This window comes from Macrobrachium nipponense, chromosome 3 (assembly GCF_015104395.2).
Source record: "Macrobrachium nipponense isolate FS-2020 chromosome 3, ASM1510439v2, whole genome shotgun sequence".
NCBI classification, from domain to species: Eukaryota; Metazoa; Arthropoda; class Malacostraca; order Decapoda; family Palaemonidae; genus Macrobrachium; species Macrobrachium nipponense.
Genome location: NC_087202.1, coordinates 74570761 through 74589662, shown reverse-complemented (window position 1 = coordinate 74589662; position 18902 = coordinate 74570761). Strand labels below are relative to the sequence as shown.

At 44.2% G+C, this 18902-nt stretch overlaps 1 protein-coding gene across 2 annotated transcripts in view; it reads right to left on the bottom strand.

The window, feature by feature from the left end:
• LOC135221820 (sodium-coupled monocarboxylate transporter 1-like) overlaps positions 1 to 18902 on the bottom strand; it is a 236468-nt gene that overhangs the window by 101717 nt on the left and 115849 nt on the right. For both annotated transcript variants that reach the window (XM_064259717.1, XM_064259718.1), the window contains exon 8: positions 7864 to 7982. In XM_064259717.1, coding sequence (XP_064115787.1) covers positions 7864 to 7982 — 119 coding nt within the window. The remainder of the gene's footprint in view (positions 1 to 7863; positions 7983 to 18902) is intronic.

Here is an 18902-nt window from a genome sequence, read left to right as displayed (position 1 = left end):
TAATAGCTAAGGCATTTGCTGAGGTAGGTAAAATGTTAATGAGGCTGGCATAATTGACAAGATTCATATGACACAAGGACGGTACTATAATGATGTAGTAGTAGGAGACACGGGTCTTCCTGCAGCTATTGCATGATATTTAAGATCCTCTAAAGACTTAAGGTAGTGCTTTTTGAAAACCACGGGTGACTCCAACCAGTATACTTCTTCAGATCATCAAAGTCCATATATTTGAAGAGTTAACAGAAGGTTGCTATTGCCCGCAATGTCATGCACCTTGGAATGACCCTGGACTGGCTTTCTTGATAAATAAAATAAATCTGTGCCTAATGCCTTTGAGATAGTGTACCACCATCTTTTCTAATGAAAGGGGCCTTCGGAATATGTAGACGTCCTAGATAAATAGTCCTTAAGAGTTTAAACAGGGCATAACGATGGATCCTGCGGAAGCGGGACAATCTTCCATGGAGACCACCTCATCAAGGGGTCTTCATTCTTAGCCAGAAATTTCTTATTTGGCGAAAAGCAACACGTCCCCCGAGGAAAAGGAACTCAATATGCGCTTCATCTCTAAGATAAAGATAACAGCTCTGATATTCTGGCACCTGAAGCTAGACTCAATAAGAACAGAGTTTTACGCAAAATGGTTTGGTAATCACATTTGAAGTTGTCTGTTTCCGAGGCTAACCTAAGAACATCATTAAGAAACCATGACACTGACGACGTCTGTGAATGGGCCGTAGACGTGCACATGCCCTTGGATAGAGGTGAAATAAGATCGGTTAGATTGATACCAAACCCGAGAAGAAAAATCTTTTTCAGAGCTGACTTAGTGGTTGTTATTGTTGCAGCTGCCAAGCGTTGTTCAAACAAAGACCTGAAGAAGGTTATGGCCACGTTCAATGTATACTTTGATATTTGATTCTCTGAGGAACGAAGACAATTTCTTAACTGCTGAGTCATACTGGCGAAGCGTAGACTCTCTCTTGTCTGACTCCAAGAACAACATGTTCTGTGGATCATGTCGCCTACTCTCTTACCTGCAAACTTCATGAAATCCATAAAAGTTAGGGTTTTGTGAAGACCTGAGGAATCGAACACAGTCCTCGTTTGAACTTGTTGCGATAGTCTCAAGTCCGGGAGAGGTGAGGGCGAAGACCTAGTTCCAGGAGAAGGGGAAACCAGTTTGCTGCTTGGGCCAGTGAGGGGCTATGAGAGCCACCTGACCTTCGAAGGATCTCAACTTGTGCAGCACCTTCAGGAGAAGGTTCAACTGGAGGGGAATAAATAGATCTTCGTCCACTGGTTCCAATCTATGCTCAGGGCCGTCGTAGCGTATGCCAGAGGGTCAGATTGGGGGCTACGTAACAAGGCAGCTTGTGGTTTGCCTCTGTGGCAAACAGATCTACTTCCAGACCTGGTACTCTTTGGCAAACCCTCTCGAAGGATTCTTGGTCCAGACCATTCTGATTCCAGAGGACCGGACCGAGACAGGGCGTCTGCCACTACATTGTGGACTCCTGCCAGGTGAGTAGCCGACAGATGCCAGGTGTTCTTGGCTGCTAGAGAAAAGATTGCTATCATCACGTGGTTCACATGACTTGACTTTGAACACCTCTGTTTATACAGTGTACTACTAACTGCACTGTCGAGGACCAACCTGATATGAGTCTTCTTTGGAGACGGAGCTTTTTAAAGTCAGAAACACTGCCATAGCTTCCAGAATGTTGATGTGAAGTGTTTGGAAGTGAGGTGACCAAGTTCCCTGAACCTTCTCGTGCTGTGAATAACCTCCCCAACCTGTCAGCGGTGCGTCCGTATGCACCACTAGGGACGGGGTGGGGGAGGAAACTGCAACGGTAACTCCTTGGCTAGGTTGGCGGCCTTTGTCCATGGGCGCAGGCGTTTCTGAGAATCAGAGGTATCCGGGCGAACTTGTCCCGACACTTGGCAGTTTGCCTTCGAACGCCAAACTCGATTGATGTCCTTGAGTTGGCTTTCAACAGAACGTCCGTGACTGAGGCAAACTGGAGCGAGCCTAGGATCCTCTCCTGATTCCTTCCTCGAAGTCTCGTTGCACTTTAAGAATTGTCTTGTTGGCCTTGGCAATCTCCTTTCTCTTTCCTGCTGGAATGGAAAGAGTGTGAGAATCCAAGTCCCAATGAATCCCTAGCCACTGGAACTTGGACTCCGGAGTCAACCGGACTTGGTCCTGTTGATCTTGAACCCTAAATATTCCAGGAAAGACATGACCTTGTCCGTGGCTTTCATACATTTGCCTTTGTCCAATCTCCCAGATTAGCCAATCGTCTAGGTACGCCACCACCAATATACCCTGGGACCTTAGCTCCTGCACCACTGCCTCCGCCAGTTTCGTGAAAACCCCTTGGTGCTATATTTAGCCCGAAGGGCATTACTTTGAAGGAGTAGGCTTCTTTCCCTAGTTTGAAGCCGAGGAATGGTCGGAAGTGCCGAGCTATATCGGGACATGATAGTAGGCGTCTGTAAGAATCTATAGAGGTGGTGACGGCCCCACGGGGAAAGTAAGGTCCGCACCTGAGAGATGGTCAGCATTTTGAACTTGTCGCAAGCGACTGAACAAGTTTAGACGGGACAAGTCTAAGATCACCCTTCTTTTGTCGGTCCTTTCTTTGGGACGCTGAATAGACGACCCTGAAATTTCAAGTTCTTCGTCCTGGAGATTGCTCCCTTCTGGAGAAGGTCCCTGGAGTAATCCATCAACTCCTGCGTTGGTTCCTGATAGCAGGTGATGGGTGGAGGAGGACCTTTGATCCAACTCCAGCCTAGGCCTCTGGATACTATTGCTTTTTGCCCAACTGCTGAACCCCCAACGATGACAAAAGAGGTACAGCCTGCCGCCTACCTGAGAAACTTCATTGAGATGATGAAGGCCGGGATCCTCTCCCTGACCTTGCACCAATCTAGCTCGCCCTTGGGCTCTGGCTCCTCCGCGCTGGCGAAAAGGATCTCTAGCCCTGCCACCCCTAGCAACTCTGGTAAAGGGGTGAAATGCCCGACTCTCATAGACCGGGTTAAAAGCGGGCGACACTGAATACTGTGAGGAGACCTGTTGGTTAGACGGCGGCGAAAGGAAGACAAATTGATGCTGTTGTTGAGGCTGAGCCTTAGGCAAGTCGAAGGCTGGGATACCTGTTGAATTGGAACAGCTTGTAGCACAGGATGCTGTTATGGGACTTGGAAAGGTTGGAACTTCCTTTGCCTCTTCCTAGCCCTAAAATGGAGGGAGAAGACTCTGATTTCCTTTTGAAAGGATTCCCCAACGCAACCTGATGCTTTGGTTAAGACGTGAATGCCTCGCTCTGAACCTCGTTAACTGCTGAAGCTGGGGGTGGAAGAGATCTGCACCCAGATTGAGGAAGCTAGAAGCTGGTTGGGTTCGTGCCTGATCGTAGCCTCAGATAGAACATGCAACTGCAATTTCTCCTAGCAATCGCAAAGTCGTACAAGTCACATTGCATGCTTAAAAGTAACGACTTCGCAATGACCTTAAACAGCAGCTCCTGAGCGTACTCCCGAGCCGCCGTCTCTGTCATCACTAGGGAGTTAAGAGACCTTGCGAGACGTGTCTTAGCGTCAAATTCGGCTTGGATCAATGCGTCTGACAGCCTAGGAAGGCGTTCACTAAACAAGGTGATTGCACAATCTGGCTTCAGCTTGCCTACCGAGAACGTAGCCGGCAAATCCTCCCTACCTGGGAGTAGTAAAGATGTGGGATCTGTCTCCCTAAGCTGGGGCATGGCTCTTCCCGAGTCACCCCTGCCTGGAGTGTAAGTTCTGCTACCTTGATGTAAAAGGTAAGGGGTTCCCGACATCAGTTGTAAACATGGTGAAAGGGGCTTTTAAAAGCGTGTTACTCTAGTATTTGAGCGTCCACTCTTCTAGGCTCCGTATCCATGTTTGCTGAGCCTGATCTCTAGAAAGGATAACAGTCTCCTTGGGGACCTTATCCTCTCTAACTAGAGCTGCTTCCGTAAGCCTAACATAGCCTATAAATGGAGGCTGTAAACCTTCGGGGAAAAAACTCGGAAATCCTCGAGCCTAGTGTGCCGCAACCTTCAATAGTCAACACCCATTGACAAACGGACGCGAAGTTAGCCACCCTCCAGGGATTACCGGGGGTGGAAAAGGAGGGGAGGGCGTGGACCCGTCAGGCATGCTCTGAGCTTGCCATCAAGCTACTAGAAAAGGGGTCGAACTGCCGACTCCTGTCTGAGACCTGCAATCAGGGAGTCCTGAGCACCTACCTGCTAAACACTTCTTCAAACCTTGCTGCAACTGAGCTGACTAAGCTACCAAGGCTACTGACCTGATTTAGAATATTCGTGTTGAACTGGTCTTGGTCAACGGAAGGAGAATCATCCTGTCCCTCTTGCGGTACCTTATAAGGTATCCGGTCCCTAGACGTTAATGGGAATGGGACTGGTAGGGCAATAGGAAGAATTCCCTCCTTGAGGACCTTAGGATTGAAGGTTTGGAAGCGACTTTATTTTAGTTTTAATATGTGTATGAACCTCTGGTGACTGCCCAGGCCTTGGCATTGTTTCTGATCTGCCTTTAAGCAAGGTTTTACCTGCAGGTTTTTTCTTTAGTTTAGGAATCACAGAGAAGGAGTGCAACCTGGGAGGGGGCAAACCTCCTGTGAAACCCATGAAGGAATTGGAAGTAGAAGGAGAGGAAGAATCAGAGTCACTCAAGGAAAGATCCCGGTGACTAACTAAGCTAGCCTCATTAACACTGTTACCTGTACCCGTGTCTAGTGTAACGGGCAAATCCTCAACCACTTCAAGTGAGACTTCCTCTAGTCCAAGGTCCGGCAATTCCGCCTCTTGCTGTTCAATAACTGAGTCTTGGATTGATTTGATAATCGGTGCCGCTACTTTTGGATCGACGTATCCTGCAGATTTCCCGGCTGGGAAGAGCAAAGTCGCCATATCTCGGGACAGAATATACGGCTTAGCCTTCCCTACGTTCCGTCCAAACCCTCCAACCCAGATCTTGAGGGCGGAGAGTGCAGCATCCCTAATAGACTGCTCAGCCTGTAATGCAAGGAATTTGTCAATACTAAGTAAATTCCTTGAACATTATTCTATAATTATTGATTAATCAATGTAATTTAATTTAAAGAAATTTTAATTGTTCATTTATTTTATTTCATTTCAATATGTTTTTTTTTTTTTTCTTTTACAATAAACATAGAACCAGCAGTGCGGTAACTTACCGAAGAGGTAGCCTGATGTACCAAGTCGTAGCAGGCAAAACAGTTTTTCATGATGCCAGACCACGGAATCAGGAAGCAGCACTGCACAGGGGGCGTGGCCCCGACAAAACGTCATGGCCGCACGGATCTTGCAGAGCAGCACTACAGCCGGCAACCAGACACTGAGAGGCCTGTAAGTGCAATAATATATAAGAACAATTGCACACACTTAATAGGATAATGGAATTTTTTTTTTTTTTTTTTTTTTTTTTTTTTTTTTTTTTTGTGCCGGAGCATTCCGGGCTATAAAGAAAAGAAAGGGTATATACTATATTCATTTGTTAATGTCCCGGGGACTGTGTAAGGAAAAAAACCACCCGGAGTGTATACCCCGGAGCTGTATGACCCGGAGAGGGGGGGTACACATGAACTCGCAAGTTCCGTGGCAAAAAAGAAAATAAAAATAAAAATAAATAAATAAAAATAATGATAATAATAAAAACTAAAATAACAAATATAATATCTCCGCCTACGGAAGAGTAACTTCCGTAAACATAACCCTCAATGACTCCGGGAGAGGCCGGAATCTAAACCCGCCTTATGCAGAGAGGGAATGTTTTAGGCGGGTGGATGTAAGCTCCGGGAGTGAAAGAAGCAGAGCGCAAACAATCACGGAAGCCGAGGCTGAAACGCAGTGCGACCATCAACTCCGGAGGCGGTCACTAAGAAGCGACACTCACCAGCCCAAGGTCTGGGAGACCCACTACACCTCCCCTCCGCTGGTGGGACGGCCGTCAGCGACAAACAACGAGAGGGGCACCCAACTACGGGGAGTCCCACGAGAGGGGGAGGGAGGGAGGGCTGATGAGGGGACGATCACGTGACCAGCGAATCCTCGCGAATAAAGGATCACGAGGAAAACGCAGGCAAAGCCTATGAAGGCTAGCCGACCGAACCACCCAAAATCTACATAGGACAAATAAAAGTAAAAATCAATTGACTTAAAGCTAAGGGAAAACAAAAAAACTGGCTTTAAACAGGGGTAACTGAAAATAAGGGCAGGGGGCGAAAAAATTATAAAACGCAATCGGAGGCCACTCGATGAGAGGGTGGGCCGGGCAACAAGGAAAAATTACTCTTGCGTTACCGACAAAACGAAAACAAACGGTAAGCTGACGAAAAGAAAAAGGGGGATTCTTGAATGGAAAATACCAAACTAAAATAAAAGGGGGGAGGGGGGAACGGTAGATATACATCGAAGCACGAAACAAAGAAACGTGCACGAACGCCGACCCCCTTGAAAAACAGGAAATCATGAAAATAATAAACGTAGATCAAAACAAGATCGACAAAGCAACTGCCACCCAAGACATAAATAAAATATATACTGAAAATATATACTGAAATATTATAAGTTACGAGTATATAAATATATAGGTACTGAAAGAAGCCCACTCGAAATTGGTACAAAACAAGGGAACGACGTAATGGCGGCTCGCTACCGCTCGCTACGGGAGGAGACGCCTAACAAAATCCTAAATAAAGGCAAAACGAAAGGCAAAATCACTCCCTAAATATAGAAAAAGGGCGAACCAGTACTTAACTTGGGTGAAGAGGCAGATTGACGATCCATAACGAAAAAGAATAAAGAAACCAATAAAAAGAACAGATAGCTATAAACAAGCGTGTAACGCTGGGAGGCTATCGATAAGAATGACGCCGCAGTCCCCTTCAACAGGGTAGCTGGGTGTGACCTATAGGTCGGCTCCCCGTTTTCAGGGTCTTTTGATGAGGAAAAGGCTAATTGGAGGGGTTGCTGTGGTAGTGTTTAACACTCGCCCCAGTTCTATACCGACACCTTTTATTTAGGTGAGCGAGTCAGAGACTTCTGACATGTCCAATTTAGCAGTTCTCTGGTATCATAGCAATATTTTACTAGAAATAGTGCTAAAGAGGACACATTTCACGGAGCGACACGGCTGAGCCCAGAAATTTAATTGAGGTGAATGACACAATGCCTAACTTTTAAAATTCTGGACACACAAGGAATTATAAAGTTCCAGTTAAGAAATAAACTACGTACTGTTGTAATAATAGTAGTTCATCGTTGCATTGAAGATGACTTCATGAAAAGTGTACAGTAACAAAGTACACTCTTCATTTAAAGTTCCTTTCTCTGAAAGTAGTCACAAAGTTACTCTGCTTTAAAATAACTTTGATGCTGTGTAAGTCTTTTTAGAAGGCATTTTATAAATATACTATATATATACATATTAACTTTTACAGAACTAAAAAATAAAAAACCTAGTTAATTTTTTTACATACTATTTTGCAAAATACTACCCTGAAAGAGAGGGGGATAATCTATGACACCTGATTAAATTTGAGAATGTAAACTTCAATTGTGTACGTACTACAATACTTATTAAAAACCAGCGTGTGAAAAATTCAAGATACAAACAGCCATCCGGTACGTAACTTGTTTGTAAATACATTAGTGTCTTAAATACATAATGCAATTGAACTAGATTTGCAACAAAAAAAGGGAAATGTTTGTTGCTAATTATGACATTAGAGAATGAAAAGACTACAATACATACTGTTAACTGAATAAAATAACTTACAGAGGATTTTGATGACATTAGTGGCCTGTTTGTCTGTGAAGTGATGAAAATATGGTCGGTTTTTGAGTAAATCTTCCCAGACAATACAAGCAATAGCACTTCCTTGTGATGAGAGCGTGCTGAAAAAAATATATATGACAAATTTTGAAGACAATATTTAATTTTTCTACATGTGAATATTACCTGTACCAGCTGGAAATTGTTGTTATATAACTTTGTACAAAGAGGTTAATAGTGATCGATACATTAATGGAAGTTAACTACTCACTCTTACGTCAGTAAAACAGCAATTTTCATTCATTATCTAGGACTAAGAAGGGATGGATGAGATGGTATCAGGATAAAAAATACATTGGTTTGCATATTTTGGAAAAATACAAACTATCTTTTAAAAAGTTCCTGTAGTAATACAATGAGCATGCGAAAAATATTACTCTGGTTGCTTCCTACATAGCTTGATATAGGGAAGCAAAGGCTGATATAATACTAAAACTAGAGATTTGTCTACATAAAAATAATGCTTTGGGAAAAATCAGGAGGCTCATGCCATTATCCTCCAATGGATCAGGAAGCACAGGTTGGTGAGCAGCTGTATCATCATAACAGAACCAATATAAGGAGCTGTTAACATCCACACAAGCTTTTGAAAGTCCAGTCATCATACACTGTTTCAACATCACACACCACTCAGCATAGGGAAAAGTTTGGTTTTTTTAGCTTTTTGTGCATTTTCATAATGCAGACAAAAAAGCAGAAAAAGTGTTAACCAAGAATACAGCAGTGCATTACACCCACCAAATCAAGTGCAGGATAAAAAAGAAAAAGTTTTGTTTCTTGTTTTTAGCATTCTTATTTCTCATTTTTTAAAATTCTGTATGGGCATTATTTTCATGACAAGAGAATGTAGCGCAAAATGATATTGTTATGATACAATAAAGTTTCATACATACTTACCTGGCAGATATATACATAGCTAAGACTCTGTCGTCCCTGACAGAAATTCAAATTTCACGGCACACGCTGCAGGTAGGTCAGGTGATCTACCGTCCTGCCCTGGGTGGCAGGATTAGGAACCATTCCCGTTTTCTATCATATTTTCTCTCTTCCACCTGTCTCCTGCGGGGAGGCTGGGTGGGCCATTAATCATATATATCTGCCAGGTAAGTATGTATGAAACTTTATTGTATCATAACAATATTATTTTCATACAATCAACTTACCTGTCAGATATATACATAGCTGATTGACACCCTTTGGTGGAGGGTAAGAGACAGCTAACATGGAATAGACAGGAAAACAACATATGTTGTAGGTATAAATAAACCTTGGTTCCTATCTGATAGGTGGTAGACTTCATATGGCTGTTGCCAAGGAGTCTGCATCACCTCAAGAAACTTTAGCGAGATATGTGATCTGTGGCCAAGAGTTCTTGTGGGTCTGCCGATGAGGTCTTATCCACTTACTCGGCAGAGCCTAAAAGGTACTTGTCAATGGGTGCTAATCCACTTATATGACAATACACCTATGCCTATTGGCATAACTAAGGAGCGCAACACCGATCCCGATCACCTGATCCTAACACGAGGGTTCGCGCTCAAATTGAAAAGTTATCCCCACACTCCTTTCAAAAACCCCAATAATTTCACTAAGTTAAATAACTTTAACTCAAAGTTAAGGATCAGTGTCGGCTCCTTATCCCAGTAACGTATCCGCAGAAACGTATAAACCAAAAGAGAAGGAACTCTTGTAGGTTAACTTGACATCCTTTGTGTAATGAGAAGTCAACACAGAGTTGCCTCTACCATACAACACAGCTAATATGTCTTATATGACATACTGTTATGTAAAGAACAAGAATTTGCAAAAGCGCGCACTTCCTGCCCTTTTAATTCTCAGCTGTTTGAAGGAATCAAGTCACTTATGAAGTGCTTAGGAGATCTCCATGTTTCAAAGAAGACCAGGCTTTCTTGAAATGATCTCTACCGTCTGAAGCCTGAAGCCTGGCAAGGAACCTCGCGCCTGGCTGGTGCTTCGCTCTTGGTTGGAGCCTAGTGCTTGTCTGGTACCTTTCGCTTGACTGGCGCCTCGCATCTGGTTGACGCCTCGCGCCTTAGCTGGAGATTCGCGCCTGGAGCCTGGCTGGCGCCTCGTGCCTGGCTGGCTCCTTGCGCCTGGCTGGCTCCTTGCACCTGGCTGGCGCCTCGCGCCAGGTTGGCGCTTTGTGCCTGCCTGGCGCCTCGCACCTGGCTGGCGCCTTGAGCCTGCCTGGAGCTCCGCGGCTGGCTGGTACCTCGCGCCTGCCTGGCGCCTCGCGCCTGGTTGGCTCCTCCCCACTTGCCGGAGCTTCGAGCTTGGTAGAGTCTCAAGGATGTCTGGCAATGTCCACATCGACACTCTTATCTGTCCGATATGTTTGCATCTAGCGCATCTGTGTCAGGTTGTAGGCCCGGTCTTTCTCCTCATCAGACAATAACAGTGTTCTTGGGGCTGTCTGTCTCTGGCGTTTTTTACGCCTGTTTTGGCATAAGGCTCCTGGTTGGCGCTACATTGTCCGAAAGTCCTGAACATCCACAATAGTAAATCACAAGACTGGAGGAGGGTGGAAGAAATTCTTCCACTTTGAGCTATGGCCTCTCCGGCAAGGGGAGGTGATTGTAGTCAGCTACATCCAGTATACGATAGGATATCTAACAGTACGAGAAATAAGAGTCTTCCTCCGAGGAGGATCCTTCTTGAGTACTTCCCTTGCTCACGAGATCTCTTTTACCTGTTGAAGGGTTTCTCGTTGCAGAATCTTCCCTATTATTGTCCGAAGGAAGGGAAGAAGCCTGGAAGTCGAAGGAGACTACCGAGCTGAAATTGGGAGGACTCCTGATTTCTAGCTCTTTATTGTATCCCTCTGAACACCTTCTGGGAAGCATTTCGAGCCGTCATCGCATTCCAAAGACTCTGTAGGCAAACGTTTGAACCATTCTACTGTAGATGAAAACGTAAGTACCCTGCCTGGACAACGAAACCTCTATCTGAAAACATTGAATCAGGAATAGGGGGTTTTAGTTCTTTTGCCAGACATACTATGCTGGCAAGAACCCATTGCCTAGTCTCCATAGAATCTGATGCGAGATTCCAATGCTCAAAAAAAAATTCACTTGTCTTCTTGGTCGTTTAGGACCAAGAGAAACAAAGAATTCCCTCATAAAAATTTCTCAAAGAAGTTTGATGAGGAGCAGTTCCATCTTGTCGGAACATGGAATCTGTGGCCACAAAAAAGATCCCATTAGAAGTACATGATATCCTACTCTTGTCATATTGAGGTATCATATAAGATCCCGAAGATCTTAATCCTCTGCTATCTCCAATTCCCTTTGTAGAGACAGAGTATAGCCATTTACTGCATTCTTTGATAGCAGACATATACAAAGGTGATTCTTCCCTCTGAAAGGTAAGAAAAAACCGTTATGTGGTTCACAGAGGTATCGGAAGAGGACAGCTTCCTCATTCCCTCTAGCACGATCTGCAGCAATTCTATGTCTTGGCCATGACTAATTGTCATTTACCTTAAAAAATCCTCTCATTCATGTCCACTTCTGGTCAGTCTGCACGCAGACAGACTCAGAGTGGAGAGGTTGTTAAGGTCCATTTATAATAGATGCTGATAGAATATCCAGACTCTCTTGGAAAAGACTTCCAAAACATGTTGTGAGAAGAACGTGACCTCTGTGAATCCAACCTCTCTAAGGCCAAAATGAGGCATAAAGTATTATCCTCTCTTTCTTTGACGCCCTTTATCTTAAATTCTGCAAAGAATTTATATTTAGGGGAAAAAATGATATTGTTATAATACAATAAAGTTTCATACATACTTACCTGGCAGATATATACATAGCCAAGACTCCGTCGTCCCCGACAGAAATTTAAATTTCGCGGCACACGCTGCAGGTAGATCAGGTGATCTACCGTCCTGCCCTGGGTGGCAGGATTAGGAACCATTCCCGTTTTCTATCATATTTTTTCTCTTCCACCTGTCTCCTGCGGGGAGGCTGGGTGGGCCATTAATCGTATATATCTGCCAGGTAAGTATGTATGAAACTTTATTGTATTATAACAATATCATTTTCATACAATCAACTTACCTGTCAGATATATACATAGCTGATTGACACCCTTTGGTGGAGGGTAAGAGACAGCTAACATGGAATAGACAGGTAAACAACATATATTGTAGGTATAAATAAACCTTGGTTCCTATCTGATAGGTGGTAGACTTCGTGGCTGTTGCCCGGTAGTCTGCATCACCTCAAGACTTTAGCGAGATATGTGATCTATGGCCAAGAGTTCTTGTGGGTTTGCCGATGGGGTATGAACCGCTTACTCGGCAGAGCCTGAAATGACTTTGTCAATGGGTACTGGACCACTTCTATGACAATACACCTTATGAAGGAGCGCAACACCGATCCCGATCACCTGATCCTAACACAAGGGTTCGCACTCAAATTGAAAAGAGTTATCCCCACACTCCTTTCAAAACCCCAATAATTTCACTAAGTTAAAAAACTTTAACTCAAAGTTAAGGATAAGTGTCGGCTCCTTATCCCAGTAACGTATCCGCAGAAACGTATAAACCAAAAGAGAAGGATCTCTCGTAGGTTAACTTGACATCCTTTGTGTAATGATAAGTCAACACAGAGTTGCCTCTACCATACAACACAGCTAATATGTCTTATATGACATATTGTTATGTAAAGAACAAGAATTTGCAAAAGCGCGCACTTCCTGCGCTTTTAATTCTCAGCTGTTTGAAGGAATCAAGTCACTTATGAAGTGCTTAGGAGATCTCCATGTTTCAAAGAAGACCAGGGCTTTCTTGAAATGGATCTCTCCCGTCTAAAGCCTGAAGCCTGGCAGAACCTCGCGCCTGCTGGTGCTTCGCTCTTGGTTGGAGCCTAGCGCTTGTCTGGTACCTTCGCTTGACTGGCGCCTCGCATCTTGACTTTCGGTTGACGCCTCGCGCCTTAGCTGGAGATTTGCGCCTAGAGCCTGGCTTGAGCCTGGCTGGCGCCTCGCGCCTGGCTGGCTCCTCGCTGGCTCCTCGCGCCTGGCTGGCGCCTCGCGCCTGGCTGGCGCCTCGCGCCTGGCTGGCGCCTCGCGCCTGGCTGGCGTCTCGCGCCAGGTTGGCGCTTTGTGCCTGCCTGGCGCCTCGCGGCTGGCTGGTACCTCGCGCCTGCCTGGCGCCTCGCACCTGGTTGGCTCCTCCCCACTTGCTGGAGCTTCGAGCTTGGTAGAGTCTCGAGGATGTCTGTCAATGTCCACATCGGACACTCTTATCCGTCCTATATATTCGCATCTAGCGCAACTGTGTCAGGTTTGTAGGCCCCGGTCTTTCTCCTCATCAGACAATGACAGTTGTTTCTTGGGGCTGTCTGCCTCTGGCGTTTTTTACGCCTGTTTTAGCATAAGGCTCCTGGTTGGCGCTACATTGTCCGAAAGTCCTGAACATCCACAATAGTAAATCACAAGACTGGAGAAGGGTGGAAGAAATTCTTCCACTTTGAGCTTTGGCCTCTCCGGCAAGGGGAGGTGATTGTAGTCAGCTACATCCAGTATACGATAGGATATCTAACAGTATGAGAGATAAGAGTCTTCCTCCGAGGAGGATCCTTCTTGAGTACTTCCTTGCTCACGAGATCTCCTTCTTACCTGTTGAAGGGCCTGCCTTCTCGTTGCAGAATCTTCCCTATCCTTGTCCGAAGGAAGGAAGAAACTTGGAAGTTCGAAGGAGACTCCGAGCTGAAATTGGGAGTACTCCTGATTTCTAGCTCTTTATTGTATCCCTCTGAACACCTTCTGGGAAGCATTTCGAGCCGTCATCGCATTCCAAAGACTCTGTAGGCAAACGTTTGAACCATTCTACTGTAGATGAAAACGTAAGTACCCTGCCTGGACAATGAAACCTCTATCTGAAAACATTGAATCAGGAATAGGGGGTTTTAGTTCTTTTTCCAGACATACTATGCTGCAAGAACCCATTGCCTAATCTCCATAGAATCTGATGCGAGATTCCAATGCTCAAAAAATTCACTTGTCTTCTTGATCGTTTGGGACCAAGAGAAACAAAGAATTCCTCATAAAAATTTCTCAAAGAAGTTTGATGAGGAGCAGTTCCATCTTGTCGGAACATAGAATCTGTGGCCACAAAAAAAAGATCCCATTATAAGTACATGATATCCTACTCTTGTCATATTGAGGTATCGTATAAGATCCCGAAGATCTTAATCCTCTGCTATCTCCAATCCCGTTTATAGAGACAGAGTATAGCCTTTTACTACGTTCTTTGATAGCAGATATATACAAAGGCGATTCTTCCCTCTGAAAGGGAAGAAAAAAACCGCTATGTGGTTCACAGAGGTATCAGAAGAGGACAGTTTCCTCATTCCCTCTAGCACGATCTGCAGCCATTCTATCTTGTCCATGGACTATTGTCATTTACCTTGAAAAATCCTCTCATTCATGTCCACTTCTGGTCAGTCTGCACGCAGACAGACTCAGAGTGGAGAGGTTGTTAAGGTCCATTTATAATAGATGCTGATAGAATATTCAGACTGTCTTGGAAAAGACTTCCAAAACATGCTGTAGAAGAACGTGACCTCTGTGAATCAACCTCTCTAAGGCAAAATGAGGCATAAGTATTATCTTATCTTTCTTTGACGCCCTTTATCTTAAATTCTGCAAAGAATTTATATTTAGGGGAAAAAAGACTAAAGTTTATTCCCCTTTCTAAAAAAAAAAAAATAAAGATGGCGTATATTGCTACCTCTCTTGGTTCGAGGAAAAGGAAGCAGTCTATAGGAAGCCTGTTCGTCTTCTACCTTACTAAGAGATTTATGAAGAAGACTTTCCGCAGGTTCTCACAACTCTTTCCAATAAATGTTAAACATGTTAACAGTTATTATCGTCGATTGAGAAGGTTCTCTTTGTTAACGCGAACAGGAGCAAAAAAAAGGGATTCTGACGAAGGAAAAATCTATTTCTGGGTGATTGGCTCGTGTCGCCCTATGAAGTATCCTTAATATCATTCTTTCTAGGTAAATTAGCCTAAAATTACCAGAGAAAAACAAAATTAAGAAAATGTCAGTAAAACTGACTCGCTCACTCTTAAAAAGAAGTGTCGGTATGATAACAGGGGCGAGTGGTGGAACACTACCACGAGACAAACACCAATTAGAACTTCCTATCAGAATCCCCCCAAGAGAGAGCTGATACCAACGGTGCGATGCAGCCTCTACTACTACTACTAGAGGACGCCACGGACAGCAGCGCCCCTAGCGGTCATCCTTAATTACAAAACAGTTAAATACATCTTGTCCTGCAATGGGGGGGAAAACAAACCATAAAAAAGGGGGGGTTTCATAGGGCGACACGAGCCAATCACCCAGAAATAGATTTTTCTTCGTCAAAATCCCTTTTCTGGGCTCAGCTCGTGTCGGCCTATGAAAGAGTACCAGAGAAACAGACAAGATGAGAAAAAAAGGGAACAATGAAAAACAATATAAAATGATGGATATAATATAAGTAAATCAATTACAGCATACAATTAAGCACTTAAACCTAACTTATATTAAACAGCAAAAAATAATAGAACGTTAGTAATCTTAAACGTACTTAAAAGGTAATTACAGTAAATTACAGAGATGCATGTAAAATAAGGAAAAAAGGAGATTTACTTAACAAAATTGATAACATATACAAACTCAGTGTCCTACCCTAGCACAAAAATAAGGGTAGATACACTGAAATCCTCATCAATTACAAATATTCTAAGATATATACAAACACATTGTGACTGAAGTTCATCATAAGCACAAAATTGTGTAATATATACAAACATATTGTGTCCTACCCTAGCATAAAAATAAGGGTAGGTACACTGAAGTACATTAACAGTACAAGTGTGGATGTCCCTAGCAAAAAAATAAGGGACAATCCACTATATGATACAACGGCTAAGGCTATGATGTTGAGTAGCCTGACGATAGGGTGAGGCATGTTGGTTGATGTAGGTAGAAAGGAGACCTGGATCTATACTACAACTACTAAGCAGTATCAGGGGAAACTATGTTTTCCCGCTGCTACTGCTGAAAACTTTAAAGATTCCAAGGACTTTAAATAATTGCCGTTTAAAGACTGTCGGGGATTTCCATCCAGTATACTTTCTAAGATCCTCAAAGTTCATATGTTGGAAATAATTAATTGAGGTGGCTATCCCCTGATATCATGTGCTTTTGGGAATGACTCAGGGTTGGCTTGTTTAATGAAGTAAAGGATTTGCTGTCTAATGCCTTTAACTGATAAAGTACCACCCCTTTTTCTCTCATGAAGAGAGCACCTGAGGATCTAGAAGAAGTACGAGATAGAAAGGCTCTAAGAGTTGATACTGGGCAGAGAGAAGGATCCTGTGGAAGTGGGATAACCTTCCAAGGAGCCCACCCCCTTGCAAGAGGATCTTCATTTAGGCTAAAAAGCTACGATCCGGAGCAAGTAGAACTTTCTCCTGATGGGAGGAATTCACATGACCCGCATCTCTGGATAGAGCCGACAGTTCTGAAATTCTAGCTCCTGAGGCTAGGCTTAATAAGAATAATGTCTTCCTCAGGAGCATTATGAATGTACAAGATGAGTTGTCAGTATCTGAAGCTAGTTTGAGGACATCATTTAAGAACCATGAAACTGTAGTAGGCCTCTGAGAAAGGCCTAAGTCTAGCACAGGCTTTAGGGATAGATGTGAAATAAGATTCAGTCAAATCTATCTGAAAACCTACTTGAAAGATTTTCTTCAAAGCCGATTTATGAGTGGTAATCGTGCTAGCTGCTAAACCTTTTTCAAACAGGATCTGAAAAAAGGATATGGCCAAATTAACTGTCATGGTTGTAGTGTTCGATTCTCTCAAGAAAGATGCTAATTTTTTAACAGCTGAGTCTATTGTCTAATGGTTGACTCTCTCTTATCTGATTCTGGAAGAGAATATTTCGTGGATCAATGTCAGCATCTTTATTAGCCGCAAACTTCATGAAGTCCATAAAGTTAGGGTCTGGAGAGTTCCTGAGGAAGCGAACACAGTCCTCATTTGTACTGATTGTGATAGTTTGGGATTGGGGATCCGTTGAGGTCGGAGACCCAATTCCAAAAGAAGAGGATACCAGTTGCTCTTGGGCCAGTCCGGTGCAATCAGAGCTACTATCCCTTTGAAAGACCTTAGTTTGTCTAGGACTTTCAAGAGAAGATTCACTGGAGGAAAAACATAAATTCTCCTCCACTGATTCCAATCCAACGACAGGGAGCCGTCCGGCATAAGCCAGAGGGTCCAGGTTGGGGGCCACATAGCAAGGGAGCTTGTGGTTCGCTTGTGAGGCGAAGAGATCCACTTGGAGACCTGGGACTCTCCGGCTCACCCACTGGAATGACCCGACGTCCAGAGACCACTCTGATTCCAGAGGAACTGACCGGGACAGAGCGTCTGCTATCACATTTCTTACTCCTGCCAGGTGAGTGGCAGACAGATTGCCATTTGTGTTTGTTTGCTAATGCAAAGATGGCTATCATGACATGGTTCACATGCTTGGATTTGGACCCTCCTCTGTTGATGCAATGAACTACCACTGCACTGTCCAAAACTAGCCTTAGATGAGACTTCTTCGGGGGAAGCAGTCTCTTAGAGTAAGAAATACTGCCATTGCTTCCAACACGTTTTATGTGGAGCTGGCGAAATTGAACTGACCAAGTCCCCTGAACCTGTTTGAACTGAGAGTATCCCCCCACCCGGACAGGGATGCATCCTGTGAATGGTTAACACTGGGAGGGGATATTGAAGGGGTACTTTCTTGGCTAAGTTCTTTACTTTTGACCAAGGCCGTAGTTGGTTGCGGAGGATCTGAGGAATTACTGACAACTTGTCTCGATATTTGGAGTTTGCTTTTGACCGCCAAATTCGATTTATATCCTTCAGCCTTGCTTTCAGAAGGATATCTGTCACCGAGCAACTGAAGAGACCCTAGGATTCTCTCCTGGTTTCTTCTTGACGTTTGTTTGCATTTGAGAAATTGTCTGACAGATTTTGCTATTTCCTTCAGTTTGGCCACTGGAATTGATAGATTGTGGGAAGACAAATCCCTTGGATTCCTAGCCACTGAAAACGAGATTCCGGAGTAAGTCTGATTTTCGTTTTGTTTATCTGGAACCCAGATGTTTCCAGAAAGTGAAACTACCTTTTTGGTAGCTTTGAGACATTCCTCGACTGTTGGTGCCGAAATCAACCAATCGTCGAGGTATGCCGCTACCATGATTCCCTGAGCTCTCAATTGTTGTACAACCACTTCTGCTATCTTCGTGAATACCCTGGGGGCTACATTCAGACCGAAGGGCATCACTTTGAATGAGAATGTCTGATTTCCTAGCCTGAATCCTAGGATGGGCGGAAGTGCCTGGCTATAGGGATATGATAGTATGCGGTCTGTAAGATCGATGGAGCATGTGACGGCTCCACGCGGAAGTAAGGTCCTTACTTGCGAGAGGGTAAGCATCTTGAACTTGTCGCAGCGAATGAAAGAGTTTAGCTTTGACAAGTCTAAGATTACCCTTCTTTTTGTTGAGCCTTTCTTTGGCACGCTGAATAAGCGACCTTGAAATTTTAGATGTTTTGACTCTCGCAATAGCTCCTTTCTGAAGGAGTTCTTCCGCGTAATCTATCAATTCCTTTGACGGTATCTGAAGAAAATGATTTGATGGAGGAGGATCTTTGATCCAACTCCAGCCTAATCCTTTGACACTATGCTCTGTGCCCAATTGCTGAACCCCCACCTGTGGCGGAAGAGGAACAGCCTCCTCCTACCTGGGGAGACCTCATTGCTGGTGGGCGGGTTGGCCACCACGCCCTCCTCGAACTGTCTACTCCTCGTACCCCTTCCTGCGCCACGCTGACGAAAGTAACCTCTCGCCCTACCTCTCGGTTGAGAGTAGACCCTTGAGCCTCATATGCAGGGTTGAA